The sequence below is a fragment of the Pipra filicauda genome, unplaced genomic scaffold (assembly GCF_003945595.2).
Source record: "Pipra filicauda isolate LSUMZ 115617 unplaced genomic scaffold, ASM394559v2 scaffold321_size1097455_pilon, whole genome shotgun sequence".
In the NCBI taxonomy this organism is placed as follows: domain Eukaryota; kingdom Metazoa; phylum Chordata; class Aves; order Passeriformes; family Pipridae; genus Pipra; species Pipra filicauda.
Genome location: NW_024104445.1, coordinates 768,547 through 793,852, shown reverse-complemented (window position 1 = coordinate 793,852; position 25,306 = coordinate 768,547). Strand labels below are relative to the sequence as shown.

Genomic DNA, 25,306 nt, shown 5'->3' with positions numbered 1-25,306 from the left:
GACTGCCCCCCTGGGGCTGGGAAGGCCCTGTCCCCGCTGCTGGGGGGTGGGTTTGCAGCATCTCCTGCTCTATGCATTGAGGGGTAGGAAGCTGCTGGGGAAGGGATGGAGGGGATCTCCTCCAGTGTGGGGTGCACGGGAGCACCTGGCAGCTCAGGCTCTCCCAGCACCTTGGTCTCATCCCAGTCCGAAGTTTGGGGTCCTGGTGGGGTGCCTGTCTCACCTGGGGGTGCCATGGAGAGTGGGGGGGGTGCCAGGCTGTCCTTTCCCCTCTGAGTCTTTGCAGTGTATCACCAGCTGCAGGGCCTGGATCCCAGCCTGGGATGGCCCTTCTGGGGGCACAGCAGGGTCGGGGGGCTGTGAGGGACGTTTGGGGATGGGGAATGGAGGGTTGCCCCAATCTCAGCAGGCCGAGCTGGTGGGAGCAGGGCCGGGAGCTGCACAAGGCACGGGAAGCCGGAATCAGCTTAATGTCAGGAATTTCCTGCCGGGGAGAGGAATCCATGAAATAATGTGAAAGGCCAAAAAAAGAGATCGTCCTGACCCCAAATCAGTGCCTGGGCTGGATGGGGAGGGCAGAAAGCAGCAGGTTCCTCTGTGCTGCCTGCACCAGAGTGTGCCCTGGCAGCAGGAGGGCGATGGGAGGTGGGTGGGGAGGGCACCTGAGGTGACCCAGGCGGGTTTGCAGCAAGGAGCCCCCCAAACCCAGCCCTTTGCCTGACATGTCTCTGCTCTCCCTTTGCAGAGAAGACAGGGAAGGTGCTGGGGGAGTTCTGCAGGTGCTACAAGGAGCAGTACGGGGTAGCTCTGTTCAACAGCGTCCGCTATGAGATCGAGGGCAACGGGGGCCCGCAGGCACAGCTGCTGCACCGCAAGGTAAGACGGGCTCTGATGTCCCCCCCAAAGCCCAGGCACGGCCCTGCTCCACCCTGCCAGGTGGAATGTAGCCCATGTCACTGGTCCAGCCCATCCCTGGGGAGTTGTGCAGCACGTGGGGTGGTTTCCTTTCCCACCCCGCGGAAGGAGCACAGGCAGCAAGCGAGGACAAGGCTGGCTCTGGGATGCAGCCCCGTCGATGTCTGTGTGCCTGGCAGGAGCTCAGGGACCCCCTGGTGCCCCGTGAGGCCCTCAGCAGATGTGCCAGGCTGTTTGTCTCCTGCTCCTGAGTGCGAGTGATGCTCCAGCCCGGGCAAATTCCCAGGGAGGAGTAGGAAACACCTGGCAGATGTCCCTGACCCTGTGGGGGAAGCGGAGCTGGCTCCAAGTCTCATCTCCAGCAGCCACGTGTCTCCTGCCTGGGCTAAAGGTCTCCCTTGGAGATGGAGCTTGTGGCTCTGGCACCCGTGGGGGGGAGATCCTGCCCTTTCCTCTCACCTCCAAAGGCAGATGCAAACGGAAAGGGGGTGCTCATCAGACAGGGCTTGGGATCCTCCGTGGAGCCACTGTCCCCTGGGTGCTCCTTGAAAGCAGGAGGAGATGTGATTGCACATGGAGAGAGGCTTCTGCTCTTGTCTGGGGCTTAAAGGGGGTGCTTTTGTTAGAAATCTCAAAAATACCTCGGTGAGATCACGCTCAAGCCCTGGGTGCTCACAGCAGTTGTGTCCCTGACCCACCTCCTCTGGGTGCTGGGTTTGTTAGGAAAAATAAAGGAGGGGAGGTTCCTGTGGAGGAACCAGGCACCCAGTGTCCTCAGCACCGTGTCCCTTGGCTTCCTTGGAATTCAGCAGATGCCTTTAGCTCCTACTCCCCGGGAGGTACCTCCATCCCCAGGTTGTTGCTTCGAGCAGCCCAGGAATGTCTGAGCAACAGCAGCAAGGTCGGGAGGTCAGGGACACCGTGCAAGGCTTGGAAAACACCCGTGTATAAATAGGACATTCCTCTTGCTCAGTGTCCTGTCTGCTGCCCCTCCCCTCCCAGGATCCCAGCAGTGCCACTGGGATGTCCCAGTGCTCCAGACACTGTAGGGACCAGTCTGTGGGGTGGCTCTGCGAGGAGCTGGGTGATCATCTCCTCCAGATGGACCCTCTGCTCCCCAGACGTGCCCAGAAAGTTGTGGATGTCTAGAGATGGAGGGTGGCATCCTGCCTGTCCTCAGGCAGGTCCAGCTGGGATGTGGCACTTGGGATTTTTAAATGTTAGTTATTTATTGGCCTTTTTTTGTGGTCTCTGTGGGGATGCAGTGCAATGAGACCTGATGGCCCTACTGGGCAGAGGGGGACAGCAGGGCTGTGATCATCTGAAACACCAGCAAGACTCAAGAGCAATGAGAATATGGAATAAATATCTCTGCCTCTGGTCTCTCCAACAACCCATGTGTCCCCATCCAGAGCCTCTGGAAAACCATCCCTGACACCCTCTGCTCCCATGGCAGCCCCAAAGCTGCCATTCCCCAGCCCCATGACAGGGATGTGGGCAGCCCAGGGGCTCCCTCCTTGCCCATCCCCACAATTTGGCACATACCTACCTGTCCCAAATACCTGCTGGAGTTGGGAGGTGCCACCTTGGTGCCTCCCTGGGGCGAGGAGGGTGTGTCAGGAGGGGATGGCTGTGCTGGGGCTCCCAGGGTGCTGCTGGCCCTGAGCTGAGGGTCCCCTGGAGCCATGGCAGGGCTCAGCCTGGGTTTTAGTCCACCAGCAGCTGCTCTACCTGGCTCAGTGTGCCCTGGGCAGTGGTTTCAGAGCCAGTTTGGGGGGGCTCATTCTCCTTGGATGTGCCACCCTGGGGAGACACTGATGGAGGCTCCCAGAGCTGGCAGCTCCTTTCTGTCCCCATCCTGCTGGTGGCCTTGGGACTCAGATTCTCCTGCCTCCTGCAGTCCCTCAGCCCTGCAGGGCTTAGTTTGGGCTTCTCCTCCCTCTTCCAAGGGCTTTGGAAAGCCCTAAGGAGCAGTGAGGTGCTGTCAGCCAAGCTGCTGTCAGACCTCCCCCAGCCCAAGGTGGGTGTGTGGTCGGGGGGGAGTGCAGGGCTTGGGGAAGGCAGTGAGTGAGGTTCCTGGGAACCAGGAGATGGGAAGCAGAGAGAAGAGTGGGAAAAGTTCCTCCAGGAGGGTCCAGGTTCTGTGTCATGGTCCCTCCTGATGGCCACCGTGGTGGATGGTGGGTGGCCACGGCAGCAGAGGCGGCCGCCAGACACTCGAGCCCTCACGAGAGCTCTCGGCTCTTGTTTATGTTCCTGGGATCATAAAAATTCCTGGGACAGATTCTTGGCTCCCCCAGGCAGGCTGTGTTTGGGATGGTGTCAACGCTGCGGCCTGGGGGCCAAGAGGGGCTGGAGACACAGGGAGGGGCTGCTCTGGGGGGGGGAGAGGGGAGGAGGGATGTCCTTGGCCTGTTCCTGTCATAGAATCGTACTGTGGAATGATGGAATGGTTTGGGTTGGAAGGGACCTTGAAGCTCATCCGGTTCCACCCCCTGCCATGGGCAGGGACACCTCCCATGAGACTTTCCACCATCCAGCCTGGCCTTGGACACTTCCACGGATCCAGGGGCAGCCACAGCTTCTCTGGGCAACCCGTACCAGGGCCTCCCCACCCTCCCAGAGAGGAATTCCTTCCCCATATCCCATCTAAATCTCTCCTCATTTAGAGCTGTTGCTGGTCCTCCATGATGTCCAGAACATCTAAACACCAGCTGATGCTGAGCCCTATGGGGTGGCTTCTTACTTTTCCTCTTTTCTGTCCCATCTGGAGACCCAGCAGAGCAGGGCTGGGTTCCTGCCATCTGCAGATGCCTCTGGCAGGACCTTCCTGCTGATGCCCACTCGCCAGCAGTGCCACAGACGGTCCCCACTGCCCCAAGCCATGGAAACTGCAGGAGCTGGGGCTGGGAATTGCTGCTGGAGGGCTCTTCTCCAACCTGCCACTCAGCCAGGGGAGCTCAGGTTGCTCAGCTGAGCTTGGTGTGTCCCCCAGGATGGAGATGGAGGGGCAGGGCTGTGACCAGAGCGTGGTGAACGCCACCACGTGTGACTCCAGTGGTGACATGAGCAGCCTCTCTGGGGTTTTCTGGTGACTCAAAGCTGTCACCCAGGCACACCTATTCAGGCACTCAAATTTTCGGTGCTGCAGGACATGATCCAGTGGTGAACTTGGAGACCCTCAGCACAGCCCTAGTGCAGCAACACCCACCCAACCACCACAAACGGACCTGGCTGAGCTCCCCGAGCCAGAGCTGCCCCTCACCGACCCCCCTGTGCCTCCCACCTCTCTGTCTGCTCCCCCAGGTCCCTCTGGAGGACCATGTCATCTACTCGGGCAACATCTTCCAGTACATCGAGGAGAACAAGAAGTGGCGGAACCGGTTCTGCGTCGTCCCGCACAACTACGGCCTGGTCCTCTACGAGAACAAACTGGTGAGGAGAACCCCCCCTTCTGCCCATCTCCAGTGGGGACAGCTCCTGAGGGGACCCCCAGACGTGGTGGGGTGGCCGTGGATGCTCCCCCTCATCCGTGACCACCTCCTCCTCCCGCCCAGGCCTACGAGCGGGAGCTGCCGCCCCGTGTGCTGGTCAACAGCGCCGGCTACAAGGTGCTCACCTCCGTGGAGCAGTACCTGGAGCTGGTGAACAACAGCCTGCCTGGTGAGCCCCCTGCACCCCCTGACGCTGCTGGGCACCCCCTGGGCACCTGTGGGAAGGAGGGGGGGGTTTGGGGTGCGTGATGCCTTCTGGAAAGGGTGGTGTTGGGATGTGGGCATCCCTGAGGACTTTCAGAAAAGGGTGGTTGTGGTGTGTAGGATCCTGGAAGACCTTCAGGAAGGGGTGGTTTTGGGGTGTAGCATCCCTGAGGACCTTCAGGAAAGGGTGGTTTTGAGGTGTAGCATCCCTGAGGACCTTCAGGAAAGGGTGGTTTTGGTGTGTAGATCCTGGAAGACCTTCAGGAAGGTGTAGTTTTGGGGTGTAGCATCCCTGGGAACCTTCTGTAAGGGGTCATTTTAGGGTGTAGAATCCCTGAGGGCCTCCTGGAAAAGGTGAGTTGGGGGTATAACATCCCTTGGGACCTTTGAAAAGGGAGGTTTTGGGGTGTAGCATCCCTGAGGATGTTTGGGAAGGGGTGAGGTAGTTTTTTGGGGTGTAACATCCCTGTAAACCTTCTAGAAGGGGTTGTTTTAGGGTGTAGAATCCCTTAGGACCTTCTGGAAAGGGTGGTTTTGGTGTGTAGGATCCTAGAAGACCTTCAGGAAGGTGCAGTTTTGGGATGTAGAACCCCTGAGGACCTTCTGTAAGGGGTCATTTTAGGGTGTAGAATCCCTGAGGGTCTTCTGGAAAAGGTGGGTTTGGGATGTAGCATCCTTGAGGACTTTCAGAAAAGGGTGATTGGGTGATTTTGGGGTGTAGCATCCGTGGGGACCTTTTGGAAAGGTTTGTTTTGGGGTGTAGCATCCCTGGAGACCTTCAGGAAGGGGTTGTTTTGGGGTGTAGAATCCCAGAGGACCTTCAGAAAGGGGTGGTTTTGGGGTGCAGCATCCTTGAAGACCTTCAGGAAGGGATCATTTTAGGGTGTAGAATCCCTGAGGGTCTTCTGGAAAAGGTGGTTTTGGGGTGTAGCATCCATAAGGACCTTCTGTAAAGGGCGGTTTTAGGGTGGAGCATCCTTGGGGACCTTTGGGAAGGAGTACTTTTGGGATGTGGGGGTGCAGGGAAGGAGAACAGCCCCATTCCCCCCAGTGGGATGTGAACACTCTGCCGCTCAGCTCCTGCCACAGCCACCAGGGAAAGAAGGAAAACAGGTCCGTGGCTCCATGAAAACCATGGAGATCTTAATGACTTTTAATTCCATTTCTCACTTTTCACTCCTAATATCCTTTTTGGAAGAGCAAGGCTCTTTTTCCACTTTTTTCTTTCTGTCACAATTCCCAGCAACGACGCTGTGGGAAGGAGATGGACACCCCCACCCCTATCCCGCCCCACCTCCTCCTCAGAGCGTCCTCCCCTCTCTGCAGGTGTGACACCCAAATCAGGGCACTCCCCCATCCTGAAGTGCCCCACGGATTTCCCCCTCATCCTCTGGCACCCCTATGCCAGGCACTACTATTTCTGTGTGATGACGGGCAAGGAGCAGGACAAGTGGCGAGCGGTGTTCCAGGACTGCGTCCGGCACTGCAACAACGGTGAGCGGGGCTGGGGGGTGTGATGACGGGCAAGGAGCAGGACAAGTGGCGAGCGGTGTTCCAGGACTGCGTCCGGCACTGCAACAACGGTGAGCGGGGCTGGGGGGGACACGGGGTGGGGACAGCATTGTCCCCCTGCTCTGGGTTGGCTGGCTAGGGTTGGGTTTTGGGGCCAAAGATGATGATTTGGAGGTCAAGAGGAGGAGTCGGGTGGGAGCTGCTGGGCAAGGAAATGCTCCGGGGAGGTCTTAGAGCATCTCACAGTGACTGAAGGGGCTCCAGGAGAGATGGAAAGGGCTGGGGGGAAAGGACAAGGGGATTGGTTTCCCACTGCCAGAGGGCAGGATTGGAAGGGATATTGGGTAGAAATTCTTCCCTGTGAGGGTGGGGAGGCCATGGCACAGGTTGCCCAGAGCAGCTGTGGCTGCCCCTGGATCCCTGGAAGTGTCCACGACCAGGTTGGCCGGGGCTTGGAGCAACCTGGGCTAGTGGAAGGTGTCCCTGCCCATGGCAGAGGGGTTGGAACAAGATGATCTTTAATGTTCTTTCCAACCCAAACCATTCCACGATTCTGTGGTTGAGCCCTTTATCTGCCCCTTGGAGCGTGGGCAGAGCAGGAACATCCAGCTGCTGGAGCATCCCTGTGCCCAGCTCCGTCCCCCTGCCCCTGGGGATACCTGCCCAGGGCTGCAAGCATTTGCAGAGCCAGCACAGAGGCTGACTCAAGAGCTGCCCTCATGCCTATTTTCCACCCTGAGGTAGAAAATACTTAGTAAGACAGTCATCAAACCCCAAATCCCAAACCCCACCGAGGGCAGCCAGGGCTGTGGGCAGAGGGGCGGGGGCTGCGTGGCCGGGGAGGAGGCAGGACCTGCCTCCCACGTCAGCAATACTCTGGCAGGAAAACACGATTTTCCTGCTTGGCTGTGGCCTGGGAGCTCCTGGGCTGAGCCCCAGGTCCTGGCCCTGCCTGGGATGGGGAGAAGTTTCCTGGGGAGGGAGGTGCCAGAGCTGAAACCTGCTCAAAATCGGGTCTTTTAGTGGGCAAAGAGCAATGCTGCCTATTTTGTAAGTGCTTTTTGCAGTCCTGGGAGCTCTGTATAGCCTGAATTTTGCCTTGATTTTGCCAGAGCTGCTGTTTAGGGAGCAGAGTAAAGGGGTGGGATCCGGTGCCTGGGTTTCAGTGGGAGTTTCCATCCTCCCATGATAGATTAAATCTCCTGAAATCTATTTTGCTTTTTTATTTTCTTGTGCTGGGAGTGTCCAGTCTCGTTGGGCTGAGTGTGCCCCCTCAGCCCACCCAGGACCTGGCTCCTTTGGGGGGGGTGGATGCAGTGACCCCTCCATCCCTCTTGGGATTGTGCCTGAGCATCATTTCTGGATGCAACTCAGCACCCCAGGACCCACAACACCAGGGCACTGTGAGCCAAACCAGCTCTGGGTAAAAGAGGAATTAATCTCCTGCTAACAAAACCCCAATTTATGATCTTTAACTCCCTCCCAGCACCCAAAGTGCTGCTGTGAGAGACAGGGGAGGTGTGAGCTCCTCCACCACCCCTGCTCCTTGCCAGAGCTGTGCCAATAAATCCTCTCCTCCCTCTCCTTCTCCTCAGCATGTGATGGAAAAACCTTCCTGGGGTGGGCAGTGGGCAGGGAGGGCTCAGTGCTGGGGAACTTCTGCATTCCTACAGCCCTGATTTCTCTGTGAGATTGTTCTTCCTGCCCCTCACTGCTCCTGAGCTCTGGGATACTGTTTCATATTCCATGAAAGCTCTTTTGTTGTTGTTGTTGAGCACTTTTCATTTTTTTTTATCCCTAAATTAGAGGCTCTGTTTCTGCCTCTGGTTGTGAGCCTTGTGGGAATTTTCACCTCCCCTTCTCAGGCTGTATTTCTGTAACACCAGCTCTGCTGGAAGGACTGGGGATGTGCAACACTGTTCCTCACACACACAGTGCCCAGCCTCGTGTCCCTGGAGCCCTTGGCTGCTCCAAAAGTGTCCCTTGCCCTGTTTGGTGTCACATGGGGCTGGGGCAGTGCCTACCCTGAGGGTCTTGCCCCTTGTTAAGGATGGTTTGAGTGGGAAGGGACCTTAAAGATCATCTTGTTTCCACCCCCTGCCACGGGCAGGGACATCTCCCACTAGCCCAGGTTGCTCCAACCTGGCCTTGGACACTTCCAGGGATGGGGCAGCCACAGCTTCTCTGGGCAACCTGTGCCAGGGCCTCCCCACCCTCACAGGGAACAATTTCATCCCAATATCCCACCTAACCTGTCCTCTGGCAGTGGGAAGCCATTCCCCCTTGTCCTGTCACTCCATGCCCTAAAACACATATTAATGAAGCAAACTCATTAAATTTGCCCCATGAAGTGGCACAGGGGCTTCTCTCAGCCCTGCTTGTCCCTGGACAGGGCACAGGGCTTGGGACAGACTCAGGGACGTCCCCAGGCTTGGCCTGGGGTGAGTGACTCTGGGGGGGGGGGGCAGATCCAGGAGGCTTTTTGTGGGGTGAATCCTGCCCCACTCTCTGCAGGATTTGGAGGATGATCTGTAGCAGCTCTGGCTGGGGACTGAAGCTCGTGCCAAGCTGTCCCAGCTGGGAGGGGATGCTGAGCTGCTGGGATCTATGGATGGAGGAGCTCAGCCTGGCTCTGGCTCCCCCTGAGCCCTGAGAAGGGACAGATTTGACTTTCTCAGTGTTTTTCCCCCCCGTATATTAAGCTGCCCCTTAGGAAAAGCTGCTTAGGCTTGGAGTTAATTGTAATCATCTTACAAAAGTCTGTGTGCAGTGGGAAAGATCCGCTCCCTGCCCCGGGCTGTCCCTCCTGGGAAGGGAAAGCCCATCCCTGGGTGTCCTGGGTGGTGCAGGGATGTGCTGTGACCCTCTGCTCTCATCACTGCAGGGATGCTCTCCCAGAGCCTCTGCTGGGGGACAGGTCACCCTGACAGGGCTCACATCCATCCTGCTTCCCTCCTGCCAGGGGTCTGGGCATGGGGAGGGCAGTTGGGTGCTGGGGGTTCATCCCAGGGGTGTTTCTCTGGCTGTGAGGCACCTCCACAGCCTGGGCAGGCTGGGACAAGGCAGGGACGTGTGTGGGACATGTGGGACAGCTCTTGGGCTGTCCTGCCTGCACACTGTCCCCATCTCTTCCTCCTCCTCCTCCACATGGGATGTGACCACGGGCTCCCAGCACCCTGCCCCTCCTCCTGATGGGTGCTGGGGGAGGGTGGGGGTGACGTCTGAGCCCCCTCGTGCTGGTGACCCCGTGAGCTGTGCTGCAGTGACTCACCTCGGGGTCAGCCCAGCTGCCTGGGGACGGGGCCCTGACTCATTCCTGATGCCTCTTGACCACTTTCCTCTTCCTCCTGAGCTGTTCTGCTCCCTTCAGGGCCCCCCCTTTACTCCAGTCCCCCCAGCTGCCCTGTCCGTGGTGCTGGGGGGCTCACTGGTCCCCAAGCAGTGTGAGGGGTCACTCAGCCCCCCATCCTGCTGACCCCCTGCTCCTGCTGTGCCTTTGGAGCTCACCGAGCCCCCAGGGTTTCATGTACCATTAGGGATCACTGAGCCCCCCATCCTGCCGAGCCCCTACTCCTGCTGTGCCTTCAGGGCTCACCAAGCCCTCGGGTCCTCACATCATTGGGGGTCCCTGTGCCCCAAGGTCCCCGGGCACCATTGGGGGTCACTGAGCCCCCCATCCTACCAAACCCCTGCTCCTGGGTGCCTCCCTGCCCTCAGTCTGGCTCTGGAGGGGTTAATCTGGACAGAATAGGAGACCTCCAACCACTGCTGCCCCCTCAGTCAGAGACAGTGTCCTGGGGACCCCCAGTCCTGGTGACATCCCCGAGCTCCTCGCACAGCTCCGAGGGCATGGGGGACTGCAGGGATGCCCTGCCAAGGTGTACTGGGGTGCTGCAAACTCCCTGGGGGTGCCAGGCTGCCCACTCATGCCCCCCCCTGCCCTCTCCAGGGATCTCTGAGGACTCCAGGGTGGAGGCTCCAGCCTTCACGGACGCCGTGCGCATGTACCGCCAGGCCAAGGAGCAGTTCGGCACCTGGGACATGCTGTGCGGCAACGAGACCCAGGTGAGCTCCTCTGTCCCACCCCGGGCTCTGGGGGCACGTGGGGGCCGAGCAGGGCCCCCAAAACCTCCTGCCTTGCAGGTCCTGAGCAACCTGGTGATGGAGGAGCTGCTGCCCGAGCTCAGGAGCACCATCGGCCCCCGGCTGAAGGGGAAGGCTCCGGAGCGCCAGCGGACCTGGATCCAGGTGTGGGGCTGGGATTGCTGGGGGAGGGTATCACCACTGCTGTCCCTGCCCCTGCCTGCAGTCCCAGCTTTGGGGGCTGCAGTGCTTCCTTCCTCCCCTCCCTGCCGGGCCCGCTGCCCACCAGCTTTCCTGCCCCCTCTCCCGGCCCCCTCCAAAGAATCCGTCCTTTCTCCACAGTGGCTTTTTAAAGCTGTGCCCCTGCCCAGCCCTGCCCAGCCCTGCCTGCTCTGCCTCGTCCCCGGGGCCAGGGAAGCAAACAGGAGGAAGCCCAGCCCCGGAGCAAAGCTTGTCCTGGCTATTTTTAGTGAGCCATTTTTAGAGCAGCGCAGGCTAAATCCAGCCCAGACCCTTGCGAAACACTGAGGGCTCTTCAAAACTGCCTGGTAAAACCTTAAAACCCGGCACATAATTACCACCAGGCTGGTAATGGGCCACTGGAGCAGCCTGAAAACACATAAACACTGCTTTCTCAGTAGCTGTGGTCTTAACTGCAAAGCTGGGAAGCCCAAGGGAGGGAGAAGGGGATGGCTCTGCTTCCTGCCAGCCCCAAAATCCCGGCATTTGGCTGCAAAGTGAGTGTGAGACTTCAGCGAGTGGCTCCATCCTGCACGTGGGGTTGGCTCCTGAGAGCCCAGGCAGGCTGAGCAGGCAGTGCACAGCTTTCCAATGGGCTCAGGGGCTCTCCTGCCTGGACCACCAGTATCCCTGGACCAACAGCATCTCCAGCCCTGCAGCATCCCTGGACATGGAGCAGCCCTGGGCCACCATCATCCCCAGCCCTGCAGCCCTCCAGACATGCAGCATCCCCAAATCTGCAGCATCCCTGGACATGCAGCCTCCCCAGACCCGCCTGGGGCAGGTTTTCTGCTCGAGGCTCAACTCTGTGCCCCTCCAGCACCACTTTGAAGCAGCTTCTGCACCACAGGAGCTTCATCTCACCCAGCTTGGGGGGGTCCATGCACGGCAACCTACTGCCAGGCTGCGAGGCAGAGTCCTGTCAGGGCAGGGGGAGAGGCTGGGCTGGTCCTGCAGGGGATGGCTGGGGGGGCAGCTGGAGGTGGAGGGGGCAGGCGGGTGACCAGCCCAGCTGTCCATGTCCCCCCAGATCTCAGATGCCGTGTACAGGATGGTCTATGAGCAGACCCAGGCCCAGTACGACGCTGCCAGGGCGCGGTGTGAGCAGGAGCGGCCCCGGCTGGAGAGCACCATCCGCACCGACATGGACCAGATCATCACCTCCAAGGAGCACCTGGCCAGCAAGATCCGAGGTGCAGCCCCGCAGGGATGTGCATGGATGTGTCCACGGCCAGCTCCTGGGGTGGCATTCCCCCTGTTCCACCAGGGTGTGGCTGTTCCCGGGTGCAGCTCTTGGAACCCTTGGGGAGGTGCCACCAGGCACAGTTTTGGGGTGCATGTCCTTCACTGGCGTTGTCCCAGGAGGTGGGGACAAGGTGGGAAGTCACCCCTTCAAGTATGGTAGGAATGGGTTCAGTACAGACCAGGGGCCCTCTCCAAGAAGGGTTGTCCTGCCAGTGGGAGCCTTCTGGGTCCTTCTCCATGGGGTGGGTTTAGGACCTGATGTGAGGAGCTGGCAGGGCAGAGAGGAGCCTCACCATGCTTCTCCCTGCTCCCTCCAGCCTTCGTGCTGCCCAAAGCAGAGGTCTGTGTGAGAAACCACGTCCAGCCCTACATCTCCTCCATCCTGGAGGCCCTGATGACCCCCACGAGCCAGGGCTTTGCCGAGGTGAGGGAGGTGTTCTTCAAGGAGGTGACGGACATGAACATGAACGTCGTCAACGAGGGTGGCCTGGAGAAGCTGGTGGAGGTGAGACCCGGCAGTGCTCCTTGCTGGCTGGTGGGCTCAGGGGTGACAGGGCCACTCCTGCTGCCCTCCCCAGTGTGGGCAGCGCTGGGGGACCCCAGGCTGGGAAAATACGGGGGAATTTTTTCCCGTGAGTACGTGGAGAGGCTGTCCCACCCTGCTGAGCCTGGCTTTGTCCCCAGTACATGGAGAAGCTGTCCCACCTGGCCTTCCACCCCGTGAAGATGCAGTCGTGCTATGAGAAGATGGACCAGCTGAAGCTGGAGGGTCTCCAGCAGCGATTCGATGTCTCCAGCACGTCTGTCTTCAAGCAGAGGGCCCAGATCCACATGAGACAGGTGGGATGGGGACTGGGCTCCTCCCGTGCCCCCCTGGGCTGGGCACAGAGGGCCGGGGAGCCCAGGCAGGGTTTGGCTGGGATGTCTGTCCTGTCTCAGGCACACAGCTAAGGGTGGATCAATCCTGAGGGTGGGCAGCTCCCAGGCTTGGGCATCACACCACAGCTGCCCCTCTGCCACTGAGCCCACCGGCACCAACAAGGCCAGGAGCCCAGTTCTGGGATCTGATCCAGCCAAACTGGAGTGGGGTGTAGGAAGATGAGCTTTGAGCACCCTCTTCCTCCAACACCCTTGGTCCTTGTGATGGAGGCTGTGGATGCCACGCTGGGCTGTCAGGGACCCTCCCAGAGTGAAGGATATTTGCCTGTTGGATATTAAAAATAAATTCTTCCCTGTGAGGGTGGGGAGGCCCTGGCACAGGTTGCCCAGAAAAGCTGTGGCTGCCCCATCCCTGGAAGCATCCAAGGCCAGGTTGGACAGGGCTTGGAGCAACCTGGGATAGTAGAGGGTGGTACAAGATAATCTTTAAGGTCCTTCCAACCCAAACCAGTCTGGGATTCTGTGATAAGGCTCATTTTGGGGTGTCACTGCCCCCAGAGCCCCCTGCCCATCCCTGTAGCTGGTCCCTTTGGTTCCCCCCCCACGCTGACCCCATTCCTCTGCTCCCAGCAAATGGATGATGCCGTGCACACCTTCGAGACGCTGCTGCACCAGGAGCTGGGGAAGCTGCAGGGCAAGGACGACCTGTGCAAGTCCATCCAGCGCATCCTCGAGAGGGTGCTCAAGGTGAGGCCTTTGGTGGCCTGCAGTGGCCTTGTCCCAGGGCCAGGGAAGATGCCAGGAGTGATGGTATCCGCTTCAACAAAAGTCTTCTGGGGAAATACTTCTCTATATTGAGGTTTTCATGGAGAGGGGGAAATCCCCTGGAGGAGCCAGGTCCCTGTCACTGTAAAAGCCACCCAGGGTTCAGATTGGCCCCCAAACCTTCCTTCAGGCAGCCACGGAGGAGTTGGCTTCTCCCCAGGCTCAGGCACCCTGGGAAGCAGCTGGGAAAGAGGGATGTGAGGGCAGAGGAGTCTGTTCACTCCTCTACAAATGGGGGGCGGGGAGGAGGCAAAACTTGGGGGTTTGTCCCTGAGCTCAGGGGGCTGCCAGCCCTCAGCCCTCTGTGCCCTGGGGCACCCTCTCACTCACCCTGCAGAAATTCGACTACGACAGCAGCACGGTGAGGAAGAAGTTCTTCAGGGAGGCCCTGCTGCAGATCACCATCCCCTTCCTGCTGAAGAAGCTGGCACCCACCTGCAAGGGGGTAAGAGGGCAAAGTCTGGGGTGTGGGGAGGGACCACCTCTCCCTGCAGAGGGGCTGGAGTGTCCCTCCCACCCGGGCTGAGCCGCCCGTTCTCCCGGCAGGAACTGGCCAAGTTTCAGGAGCTGATCTTTGAGGACTTTGCCAGCTTCATCCTGGTGGAGAACACCTACGAGGAGGTGGTGCTGCAGTCAGTCATGAAGGACATCATGCAAGGTAGGGTCCCTGGCACCTGTGTGAGGAGGGGTGACCCCGTGCTGGGGGCTGTGTGAGGAGGGGGTGACCCCCTCTGCAGGGTGCTGTACAAGAAGGGGGAGACCCCAAACAGGGTGCTGGAGGTTGGATGAAGAGGGGGTGACCCCCGTGCAGGGTGCTGGGTTCTGTACAAGGGGAGGTGACCTAGTGAAGGGTACTGGGAGCTCTATGAGGAGGGGGTGACCCTGTGCAGGGTGCTGGGGGCTGCACAAGGAGGGATGACCCTGTAGAGGGTGCAGGGGGCTCTGTGAGGAGGGGGTGACCCTATTCAGGGTGCTGGGGGCTGCACAAGAAGGGGTGACCCTGTTCAGGGTGCTGGGGGCTTACAAGAAGGGGTGACCCTGTACAGGGTCTCAGGGGCTGCACAAGGAGGGGTGACCCTGTGCAGGGTCCTGGGGGCTGCACAAGGAGGGGTGACCCTGTAGAGGGTGCTGGGGGCTCTGTGAGGAGAGGGTGACCCTGTTCAGGATGCTGGGGGCTGCACAAGGAAGGGTGACCCTGTTCAGGGTACTGGGGCTGCCCCAGCATCAGCTTTGAGCAGTGGGTGGGACGCTGAACCCCCTTGCCCAGCTCCAGACCCCACTCCCTGTCCCCACGGGGAGGACTGGCAGAGGTGCCCCAGGCTGGCGAGTGCCCGCAGCCCCCCTGACCCCGCTCTGCTCCCCCCCAGCCGTGAAGGAGGCGGCGGTGCAGCGCAAGCACAACCTGTACCGGGACAGCATGGTCCTACACAACAGCGACCCCAACCTGCACCTGCTGGGCGAGGGCATCCCCATCGACTGGGGCGAGGAGTACCCGGGGCAGCCCGAGCCCGAGCCGGCCGGGCAGGGCGACCGGCGCCGCAGGGCCAGGCAGGTGGTGTCGGTGATCCAGGACGACGAGGGGACCCTGCCCTACGAGATGGGCACCGAGCCGCGGGAGCTGCAGGATCCCGGAGTGCCACCCAGCTCCCCGGGTGGGGTGAAGGAGATCCGGGAGGCGCTGGCACAGGAGAGCCCCGGGGACGGTGCCGGGGAGGAGGAGGAGGAGGAGCAGCTGACGAACGGCACCGATGCCACGCGGGAGGGCGGCGCCGGCGAGGAGGGGGTGACAGGGTCTGTGCCGGGGGGTGTCACCCCCCGAGGTCCTGCCAGTGAAGGGGATGAGCTGCACCGCCCCACACCGGCATCGCCTGGAGCCGAGGCCCCGTCCGGGGCTGGGATGAGACGTGTTGCACCAGCGCCGCCTGTGCCCAGAGCTGAGGGCCCAGCAGGGGCTGGGGGGCAACGTGCCACACCAGCATCTCCTGTCCCTGGAGCTGAGATCCCGTCAGGGCCTGGGGAACAACGTCCTGCACCAGCATCTCCTGTGCCCGGAGCTGAGATCCCATCAGGGGCTGGGGAACAACATCCTGCACCAGCATCTCCTGTCCCCGGAGCAAAACGTCCTGCACCAGCATCCCCTGTCTCTGGAGCTGAGATCCCATCAGGGGCTGGGGAACAACGTCCTGCACCAGCATCCCCTGTCTCTGGAGCTGAGATCCCATCAGGGGCTGGGGAACAACGTCCTGCACCAGCATCTCCTGTGCCCGGAGCTGAGATCCCATCAGGGGCTGGGGAAAAACGTCCTGCACCAGCATCTCCTGTCCCTGGAGCTGATGTCCCATCAGGGGCTGTTGTGCCACAGGCCACACCAAGATCATCCTTGCTGGCATCACCTGTGCCCAGAGCCGATGTCCCCTCAGGGGCTGAGGTGCCACACGCCACACCAAGATCATCCGTGCTGGCATCACCTGGAGCCAACGTCCCAGCAGAGCCCAGCCTGCCCCACGCTGCACCAGCATCCCCCAAAGCCGATGTGCCAGCAGAGGTGCCCCACGTCACACCAGCATCGTCCCCTGCCCCCGGAGCCCAGAGTGCCGGGACAGAACGTCACCGGCCCAGCGACCAGGAGACGGGCGAGGATGTGACCCCTCCGGGCCCCCCGCAGCCCACGGGCACCACAGAGAGCGGTGAGGGGATGCAGACTGAGTTCTAGCCCAGCCCCCCCCGCTGTGGACTGGCCCCGGGGACGCTGGGGGTTGGGGAGGGGGAATAGGACCCCTGCCGGGGATGGAGAGCAGCGCCGCGGGAGAGGGAGGGGATGGGAACACCGAGACCTTACTGCCTTGCCGGGGGTCCCCGCTGCCGTGGGGGGCTGGCCACAGCCACCGGGTCGGACTAGGGGTGGCCCCAGCCCGGCACAGGGCACCCCCTGCACTCTGCTCTGTCCTTCTTCTGCCTTATTTCCTTTTCTACTGAAGAGATGCTTTACTGAAGAGATGCTTTATCTGCCCCCCAGCACAAGTGCCTGGGGCTGCTGGGGGGGGCTGGCACTCGCCCCACTTGGGGTGGGGGTGTGGGATACTCCTGGCTGCCCCGGGGTCATCCCCTGCCCCAATCCCAGGGGTTTCCCGGGAGCTTGCTCACCACCACCCCACCCGGCCGGCTCCGGGAGTGCCAGTGGGAGTGGGGGCTGCAGGGGATCGTGGAAAACGCGAGGACAAGCAGGGGCACGGCAGGGATACAGCCATGCTGGGGAGTGCTGCTGAGGGGGTGAGAGCTGGGGCAAGCACGGGCTCGTGGTACCCAAGCTGGGCTCACAGCATCCAGGCCAGGCTTATGGCACCCAGGCTGGGCTTGTGGTACCCGGGCTGGGTTCATGTTGTCCAGGCTGGGCTCACAGCACCCAAGCTGGGCTCACACACCCAGAGTGGGCTTGTGGTACCCAGGCTAGGCTCATGCACACAGGCTTGGCTCATGGCACCCAAGCTGGGCTCACAGGTCACCCTCACCCCGGGGTCTTCTAGCAGCTATTTAAGTTCAGAGTGACATCTCTGGGGGAAGGTGGCACTCGCGCCGTGTCCCCAGCCGTGCCTGGCAGGACTGGGCTGTCTCCAGGCTCAGCTTGCTGTGCAGTGGAGGGATCCCAGCCCTTGCCCTCTGGAGCTGCCCATTTCCGTGCTCGGATCGTTTCTCCAGCTCTCAGGCTTGGCGGGTTTTGGCACCTGCAGTGAGGGTCGAGCAAAGAGTTGTGGTTTGCTGACCCCCCCCAGCAGCCCTGCCCACTGTGGGGAGGGGGATGGGACGGCTGCAGCCCCCCCACAGGGATGCCAAAAGCCCTGGGGCTGGGGGGGGTCTGCAGGACTCGGGGAGGGGGGTGAGACACGTGCACGTGTGTGCACCGAGCAGGGCCCAGCACCCGACACTCACCTGTGCTTCAGGTGCCAGTTCCTGCCCCATGGGGGGGTGCCCAGCCTAACCCACTCGGGGAGGCCCCCCAAAAAAGTGCCTTGCTTTGGGAAACTTAAAATCTGTCTCTTCCAGGATATTTTATTAAGAAAGATATACAAATGTTTAAAGATATGCTTATAATAATTAATAAAACGGGAAAGCTTTATTTAAAGCCAGAGGAGGCTGTCCTTATTCCTGAACCTCCCTCCTGGGGAGTAGGGCTGGGGACCCCAATTCCTACTGTGACCAGGGGGTGTCACATCCTGAGAGCACCCAGCAGTGACACGAAGCAGGAGCAGAGTGACTGAGATGATTTTATTAAAAGGGGTGTCCTGAGGAAGCAGCAAGAGGCACCTGGAGCAGCACTGTCCCCCTGGCTTGGGGGCTGCTCCGACCCCATCCCTGAAGCACTGGCAGGAGGGGGGTGGGTGAGGGGCAGCAGGACCCCCCCAGCATCCCCAGAAGGCACTGTGTGAAGAGGGGCTTGGTGCAGGGCAGCTCTGGGGCAGGAGGACAGGGGGCCCTGTCCCCAGCGTGTCCCCTTCCTCAGCAAGTCACCGGACCATTCCCGTTCCAGCCAGGATGAACCTCCTCGAAAAGTGGGGAGGGGAAGGAAATGCCCAGCACCCCCTCGCTGTCACCTCCCGGCCAGAGGTCCCTGAGAGCCAGGGGACAGCCACCAGCGTGGCAGTGCTGGCCGTGGGGCTCCCTGTCCCCAGCACTGCCCCCTCACAGCGGGGCCAGCACCGAGAGCCCCACAGCAAGTCCCTGGGGCTCTGCGTCCCACCCGGCACAGGGGACAGGGACAGAGCCAGCAGAAGTGACAGCAGCTATTCCAGACAGAGCAGCAGGAGGTGGGGGCCCGTGTCCCACCGCCCCAGGGGGGTCTAACCCCGGCCGAGCAGGGGGTACACCACAAAATAGCCCAGCGTGGAGCCCACGATGGCCCCCAGGAAGATCCAGGCGTTGTAGGACATCACAGCCAGCATTACCAGGTAGCCCAGCACCACCTGCAGCACGTGGAACAGCGTCTGCCCGACGTGGTACCGGAACCACCTGTGGGACAAGATGGGAAACCCCATCACTGAGGGGCTGGGACAGCCCACGTCCCCCTCCTGGCCAGGATCCCGGAGCAGCCAGGCTTGGGGAGCAGGGAGAGGGATGGGGGCTGCAAACAGCACCACAGGGGGAAATCCTGTCCCAAAGGGGATTTTATTACGAAAAATAGGATGTTATAGGGGAGGACACTATTAAGAGGTTGGCAGTTAAGAGCAGCCTCAGGGATTAAACATGAGAGGAAAAACCCAGGGCTCCAAAGGAAGGAATCGCTGGGAATCTGCTGCTTGTGCCCATCCCTGAACCATGAAGACCCTCCTGCACCCGCAATGGCTCTTGGGGGAAAAAATGAGCTTTTAGACGGTCTCCCAGAGTGCCAGAAGGGACTGGGATGCCCCTGGAGCCACTTCCCCAGGCTGTACAAACAGCCCTTTCCTGGGGGAAAGCAGTTCCCTGGAACTCCTCAGCTGCCTCCTTAGAGCCCTTCTCCCCTCCTGCACTGGCCAAGGGGGGACAGACCCCTCCCTGAGCCCCCCACTGCCCACCAGAGGGTGCAAAGGGGGGTCTCTGAGGTACCTGCCCTGCGCAGGGTCGGTGTCCCCCTCCTGTGGCTCCGTCAGGGCCTCCTGGCTGAGGCTGCGGGGCAGTGCCAGCAGCGCCCGCCGCAGCAGCACGGCCTTGCCCATCTTCAGGGCCTCGTAGAGCACAGACAGCAGCAGGATCACCAGCACAGACAGCACCATCCCTGCAGCACAGGGCTCGTGTTGGCCAGGCTGGGCTCAAGGAACCCAGGCTGGGCTCACACACCCAGGCTGGGCTCACAACACTCAGGCTGGGCTCACACACTCAGGCTGGGCTCACACATCCAGGCTGGGCTCAAGGAACCCAGGCTGGGCTCACACACTCAGGCTGGGCTCACACATCCAGGCTGGGCTCACACACCCAGGCTGGGCTCACACATCCAGACTGGGCTCACACATCCAGGCTGGGCTCACACACTCAGGCTGGGCTCACACATCCAGGCTGGGCTCACAACATCCAGGCTGGGCTCACACACTCAGGCTGGGCTCACACACTCAGGCTGGGCTCACAACATCCAGGCTGGGCTCAAGGAACCCAGGCTGGGCTCACACACCCAGGCTGGGCTCACACACCCAGGCTGGGCTCACACATCCAGGCTGGGCTCATGGTACCCAGGCTGGGCTCGTGGAACTCAGGCTGGGTTTGTGGCACTGCAGGAGAGACACCCCAACACTGCCCATCACCAGGGAGGGGCTGTTGGGGCTGGGGGGGTGTCCCAACATGCTTGGGATCCATGGGATCCTTCCTTATCCACGGGATAAGGGGGAGCTGGGCAGCAGGTTTGAGAAGTGGTAGAAGATTTATTTAGCCCAATCCTCCCCCCTGAAATTCCTAGGGAGGATTTTTTGGAGGGGGTTGCTCTGAAAAAAATATACAACTTTGCCTCGACTCCACAAAAACGTGGGAGTTACAACACGATGCTGGGAGAATAATTTAATGAGGGAAAAAAAACAGCATAAAAGGAACTGGGAAGCTGAGACATCACTGAGTGACCTGGGAGGGTTGGCAGGCTGAGATGGGGTGCTTCCCACACTTCCCTGTTTCCTGCTCTTGGCATGGGAAGGTGCCCTCCAAGCCCCGGGAGGGATGGATGGATGGATGGATGGATGGATGGATGGGTGTCCCAGGGCCTACCTGTGGGGCTGTGGACATTCCAGAAGTCAAAGAGCAGCACTGCCGTGTCCGAGAAATAGAAGGTCATCTGGAAAAGAGACCAAGGAAAGGGCAGCACGAGGAACCCCTCGGGATCCACTCACCCACCAGCCCAGAGGGCTGAGCTGATGCTCATCTGGGGCTTTACCACATGGTGCAATCTTTTTTCCCCAGTTCCTGAAACAGGAAGAGGAACTTGCACTGACAATCCCAGTCACGCTGACTGGATTAAACTCTTCCCTTGACCTCCAGCAGGACAGGTCTCACCTCCAGCAGCAGCTCCTGTGCGTGTCTGGGCTGTGAGAAAAAGCCAGTTTAGCCCTGTGGCAAAGAGAGACCAGTTCAGGACTCCACCAGCCCAGAGTTGAGAAGGGAAGGTCTGTGGGGACAGGTAGAGGCTGGTGGACACCACCCACAGCCTGATGAGAAACCTCCCAGGACAGAGAAAGCTCTTGCATTGCTGGGACACCCAAAATCTCAATCCCCAGGGCACCCAGAGCCATTGTGACCAGCCAATAATGTGTCTCCCTGGCAGAGGAGCATTGTCTGTCTGTCCAAACTGGGGCTGCCAGGACCTACAAAGGCACCATCCCCCTCCTTCATCAGGCTGAAACAGGAGGAACAAGAACTGCTCTTGTGTAACAAACCCAGCTGCAGAGCTCACACCCAGCTGCCAAGTAATTGAATCACAGAATCAACAGGGTTGGAAAAGACCTCCGAGATCATCGAGTCCAACCCTTGACCAAACCCCACCCTGTCACCCAGACCATGGCACTGATGCCACATCCAGGCTCTGCTCAAACCCCTCCAGGGACGGGGACTCCACCCCCTCCCTGGGCAGCCCATTCCAAGGGCTGATCCCTCTCTCTGCAAACAACTTCTGCCCAATGGCCAACCTAAACCTGCCCTGGGGCAGCTCAAGGCTGTGCCCTCTTGTCCCACTGCTGGTTCCTGGCAGCAGAGCCCGACCCCCCCCGGCTCCCCCCTCCTGTCAGGGAGTTGCAGAGAGTGAGAAGGTCTCCCCTGAGCCTCCTCCTGTCCAGGCTGAGCCCCCCCAGCTCCCTCAGCCTCTCCTCACAGCACTTGTGCTCCAGACCCTTCCCCAGCCTCGCTGCCCTTCTCTGGACCTGCTCCAGCCCCTCCATGTCCTTCCTGAGCTGAGGGGCCACAACTGGGCACAGCACTCCAGGGGTGGCCTCCCCAGTGCCCAGCACAGGGGTAGAATCCCCTCCCTGCTCCTGCTGCCACACTGTTCCTGAGCCAGGCCAGGATCCACTGGCCTTCTGGGCCACCTGGGCACACTCTGGCTCACGTTCAGCTTCCTGTCAATAGGTAAAAGTCTTGCTCATTTCACCACAAAAAGTGGAATTTTGTTGGGATTTTTATCCTGCCGTTGGTGAATCTCTCTAGGAAGTGTTCCTGGAGCTCCTCTGCCACACTGATACGGCTCTGGCAGAGTGTCCCCACCGTTACTGACACCAGCAGATGTGACTGACTGGCCTGGCCTGAGCCAGAAATACCCTCCAATAACTGAGAGTCATTAGAGACCAGCTCTAATTACACCCTTCGGCCTCTCTCTACCCAGAGCACATTAGCACATGTAATTGGCTCACCCTTTTAAGCTTCCTTTTGGCCATGGATTAATGGTAATTAGCCTTTAAATGAAGCTATTTCTCCTTTACAGGTTTCACCCACAGCTCTGCAGAGTGGTGAAAGGAGGAGGTGACTGTTTTAGGGGCAAGGGAACAGAATCATAGAGTCATTAAGGTTGGAAAAGCCCTCCAAAATCATCGAGTCCAAACACCACTAAACCACATCCTCAAGTGCCATATCCATGTATTTTGAACATTTCCAGGGACGGTGATTCCACCACTTCCCTGGGCAGCCTGTTCCAAAGATCCAGGAGATCCCCTTCGCTGTGCCAGGTCTCCCAGCCTGGGCTGAGGCCACGTGCCTTTAGGTGCCCAGCATGGGCCAACAGCCCCTCAGCCCAGTGGGATTTCTCCGGAGATGGCACATGGCTGGGGGAGGTGTGGTGGGCAAAGGTCCGGGGGGCAAGTCCTAAAAATCCCTGCCCTGTTTCCAACAGGGAAGAGTCCTCACTGCCAGGGCGATGGGACAGGCCCAGGGATGCCGGATGGAGGGATGAGCTCCTGCCCTCACCCACCTGCCCACGCAGCAGGCACTGAGCAGTTGCCCGGGTGAGGCTGCACCCGGTCACTCCTCCGCACCTCGCAGGAATTTCACAAGGAAACACAGCTGCTGGAAAACACCCCGTGCTGCCTCTGCTCCTGTGCATTTAGTGGCTGAATCCACTGCAGTTTTGGGGTTATCCTGAGAGAAACCAGCGGTGCCTGCACGGAGCAGGGTCAGGCATCCCGACCTGCTGCTCCGGTCCGACCGGGACACCTGGTCCTGCCCATCGGGACAAACCTGCCTCCCTGCAGCACCCGACCCCCGCTGAGCAGCACATCATCCCAGCCAGGAATGCTGCAGCACCCTGCCGGGGTCTGGGGAGGGGTCCCCAAACTGGGATTCCCCTGGGGGATGGTGTCAGCCACCCTCTGGGCCTCGCAGGGATGATGCTGCCAGGAAATCGGGGGGATCTGGGAGCCTTAAACACCAAATAGAATCACTAAATAGTTTGGGTTGGAAGGGACTTTAAAGCTCATCCTCATCCAGGATTTCAAGGCCACGGGCAGGGACACCTTCCACTAGCCCAGGTTGCTCCAAGCCCCGTCCAGCCTGGCCTTGGACACTTCCAGGGATGGGGCACCTAAAATCCACATCCGAGCTGGGAGCACAAAGCAAAACTGCTGCAGGGGGAGGCAGCTCAGGGCCTGAGCTGTGCCTTGAGCTCCTGCTGCAAGAGCCTGGTGGTGCTCCCAGCACAGCCCTTCCCTGCGGTGGGAGAGCAGGACACGGGAGAGAGGGACACGGGAGAGAGGGACACGGGGGAGAGGGACACGGGGGAGAGGGACACGGGGGAGAGGGACACGGGGAGAGGGAGGGACACGGGGGAGGACACGGGGGAGGGGACACGGGAGGGAGAGAGAGGGACACGGGAGAGAGGGACACGGGGGAGAGGGACACGGGAGAGAGGGACACGGGGGAGAGGGACACGGGGGAGAGGGACACGGGGGAGAGGGACACGGGAGAGAGGGACACGGGGGAGAGGGACACACGAGAGAGAGACACGGGGGAGTGGGACACGGGGGAGTGGGACGCGGGAGAGAGGGGCACGGGAGAGAGGGACACGGGGGAGAGGGACACGGGGGAGAGGGACACGGGGGAGAGGGACACGGGGGAGCCTTCGGGTGAGAATGTGCTGGCATAGGGGTGCGAGGAGCAGACAGACAGACGGACTGACAGACTGACCGACATCCCCCCCCGTGCGCAGGCTGGTGCAGGGGCCGAGAGGGGACCGGGGCTCGGGGGAAACCGAGGCAGGCGGCGGTACCCGGAGGGGGGGACACACCGGCGATACCTCAGCCCGCAGGAAGGTTCCAGCGGGATTTAAGGCGCCCGCAGGGGGATTCGCGAGGTCTCCGGGGGGATTTACAGGGGGATTTACAGGGGGATTCACGGCACCATCCGCGCCCGGGGCGCGCACCCGCGGGCTCCCCTTGTCCCCCTCCCCGGGCTCACCTGCATGGCGGCGGTCGGGCCCCGGCCGTGCCAGCCGGGGCAGTCTCGGGGCTGTGTCGGGGCTGTGTCGGGGCAGTCTCGGGGCTGTGTCGGGGCAGTCTCGGGGCTGTCGCTGTCGCTGTCGCGGAGGGTGACGCGCGCGCGGGGTTCCCCGGGAGCTGTAGTGCCGCGGGAGCGCGCGTGGGGCGGGGCCGGGCCGGTCCCTCCCGCATCCCGGCGGGGCTCGGCATCCCCTGGGAAAGCGGGTCCTCGCCCCTCCGCCGTCCCCTCTCGCTTCCCCTTTCCTGCTGGCTCCGTTCCCAGCTCCCGATCCCAGCGCCCACGGGTTTTTCTGCTGGTTCCCCTTCCCCTCCTCCTTCCCCCTCCCGTCCTGCTGCCGCCCCGGGTTTGGACGGAAGGGATTTTAGGGCGGTTCACTCTCCCGGAGAGGAGAATTTTCCAGGGAAATCTCAAAGTTTCTAGTGCCTAAAGAGGCTCCAGGAGAGCCGGAGAGGGACCTGGGACAAGGGCGTGGAGGGACAGGACAAGGGGGAATGGCTTCCCACTGCCAGAGGGCAGGGAGAGATGGGATGTTGGGAAGGAATTCTGCCCTGAGAGGGTGGGGAGGCCCTGGCACAGGTTGCCCAGAAAAGCTGTGTCTGCCCATCCTCGGGAGTGTCCAAGGCCAGGTTGGACGGGGCTTGGAGCAACCTGGGCTAGTGGGAGGTGTCCCTGCCCAAGGCAGGGGGTGGGATGAGAGGGTCTTTAAAGTCCTTTCCAGCCCAAACCACTCTGGGTTTCTATGGCAGGAAAGACCAAAGGGAAGACCAAACTTTCCCTCCAGCTGTGGTTTTCTGGAGGGAACAGGGAGTGCTGAGCTGCCCCTGCCTCAGTTTCCCCAAGTGCCAGCAGGTGCTGATGCCCACAAAGGTACCCAGTGCCTGCCAGGGGATTTGTGTATCTATCCCAGTTTGGGAAGGAAATAGGAGCTTACAGGCAAAACACTGCTTTGGGTAGTGAGTGAATTTTTCCTTACAGGTGGAACCAGAGTTATTCAAGGTGTGTTTGCTGCTCAAAGTGAGAAAAAACACTGGATAAACCTACAAACATGCTACTTCTCTTTTAAATATTTCAAAAGTTTCCATGGAAAATAAACACATTCTTTGGCAGCCACAGCTCCTGTGGGTTTTGGCCTGCATGGCTGGTGAGATGGGGAGTGTGCATGTGCAAAAACACAGGGGAAAATGCTGCAAAAATGAGCAATTTGTGCAAAAAATATAATAATTAAAAAAAAAGTTGTGTTTTTTGGCGTGTTCTGCTGGTTGCCATTCTCTGCCCAGGATCTAACGTGTCCCTGGAGTTGGAATTGAATTTTCCTTTTGCAGTCTCCTGCACAAGGTCTGTCTGCAGCAACCAGAGAAGTGCCAGCCCCTTGGCACTGCCTGACCTCTGCCCACACCACAGGCAGTGCCCACCCCCCGGGCACAACCAGCTCCTCTTCCCCTTCCAGCTCCCTGTGGAAAGGGAGTCTCTCCATGGCAGGG

General features: G+C 60.4%; 2 protein-coding genes across 3 annotated transcripts in view; one reads left to right on the top strand and one right to left on the bottom strand.

The window, feature by feature from the left end:
* Nucleotides 1-17,521, top strand: part of NIBAN2 (niban apoptosis regulator 2) — a 30,220-nt gene extending 12,699 nt beyond the window's left edge. The window contains exons 2-15 of one of the 2 annotated variants that reach the window (XM_039383735.1): nucleotides 746-876; nucleotides 4,222-4,350; nucleotides 4,473-4,578; nucleotides 5,940-6,035; nucleotides 6,125-6,196; nucleotides 10,075-10,190; nucleotides 10,269-10,373; nucleotides 11,479-11,641; nucleotides 12,011-12,198; nucleotides 12,378-12,533; nucleotides 13,203-13,319; nucleotides 13,735-13,842; nucleotides 13,944-14,055; nucleotides 14,765-17,521. In XM_039383735.1, the coding sequence (XP_039239669.1) occupies nucleotides 746-876; nucleotides 4,222-4,350; nucleotides 4,473-4,578; nucleotides 5,940-6,035; nucleotides 6,125-6,196; nucleotides 10,075-10,190; nucleotides 10,269-10,373; nucleotides 11,479-11,641; nucleotides 12,011-12,198; nucleotides 12,378-12,533; nucleotides 13,203-13,319; nucleotides 13,735-13,842; nucleotides 13,944-14,055; nucleotides 14,765-16,110 (2,945 nt within the window). In that variant the 3' untranslated portion in view covers nucleotides 16,111-17,521. The other variant, XM_039383736.1, reaches the window with a different exon arrangement.
* A 625-nt stretch (nucleotides 17,522-18,146) lies between these two features.
* On the bottom strand, nucleotides 18,147-23,860 carry SLC31A2 (solute carrier family 31 member 2). The gene is made up of 4 exons (XM_027740978.2): nucleotides 23,784-23,860; nucleotides 20,118-20,184; nucleotides 18,978-19,146; nucleotides 18,147-18,401 (listed from the first exon to the last, which is right to left on the bottom strand). Exons 1-4 carry the CDS (start codon nucleotides 23,787-23,789, stop codon nucleotides 18,233-18,235), a joined length of 411 nt encoding a protein of 136 aa, XP_027596779.1. The 5' UTR covers nucleotides 23,790-23,860; the 3' UTR covers nucleotides 18,147-18,232.
* Nucleotides 23,861-25,306: the final 1,446 nt, after the last annotated feature.

Coding starts and splice junctions, on each gene's coding strand:
- SLC31A2 (XM_027740978.2), bottom strand. Junction 19,147..20,117: donor GAATGTCCACAGCCCCACAG/GTAGGCCCTGGG, acceptor CCTGTGCTGCAG/GGATGGTGCTGTCTGTGCTG. Junction 18,402..18,977: donor ACCGACCCTGCGCAGGGCAG/GTACCTCAGAGA, acceptor CTTGTCCCACAG/GTGGTTCCGGTACCACGTCG.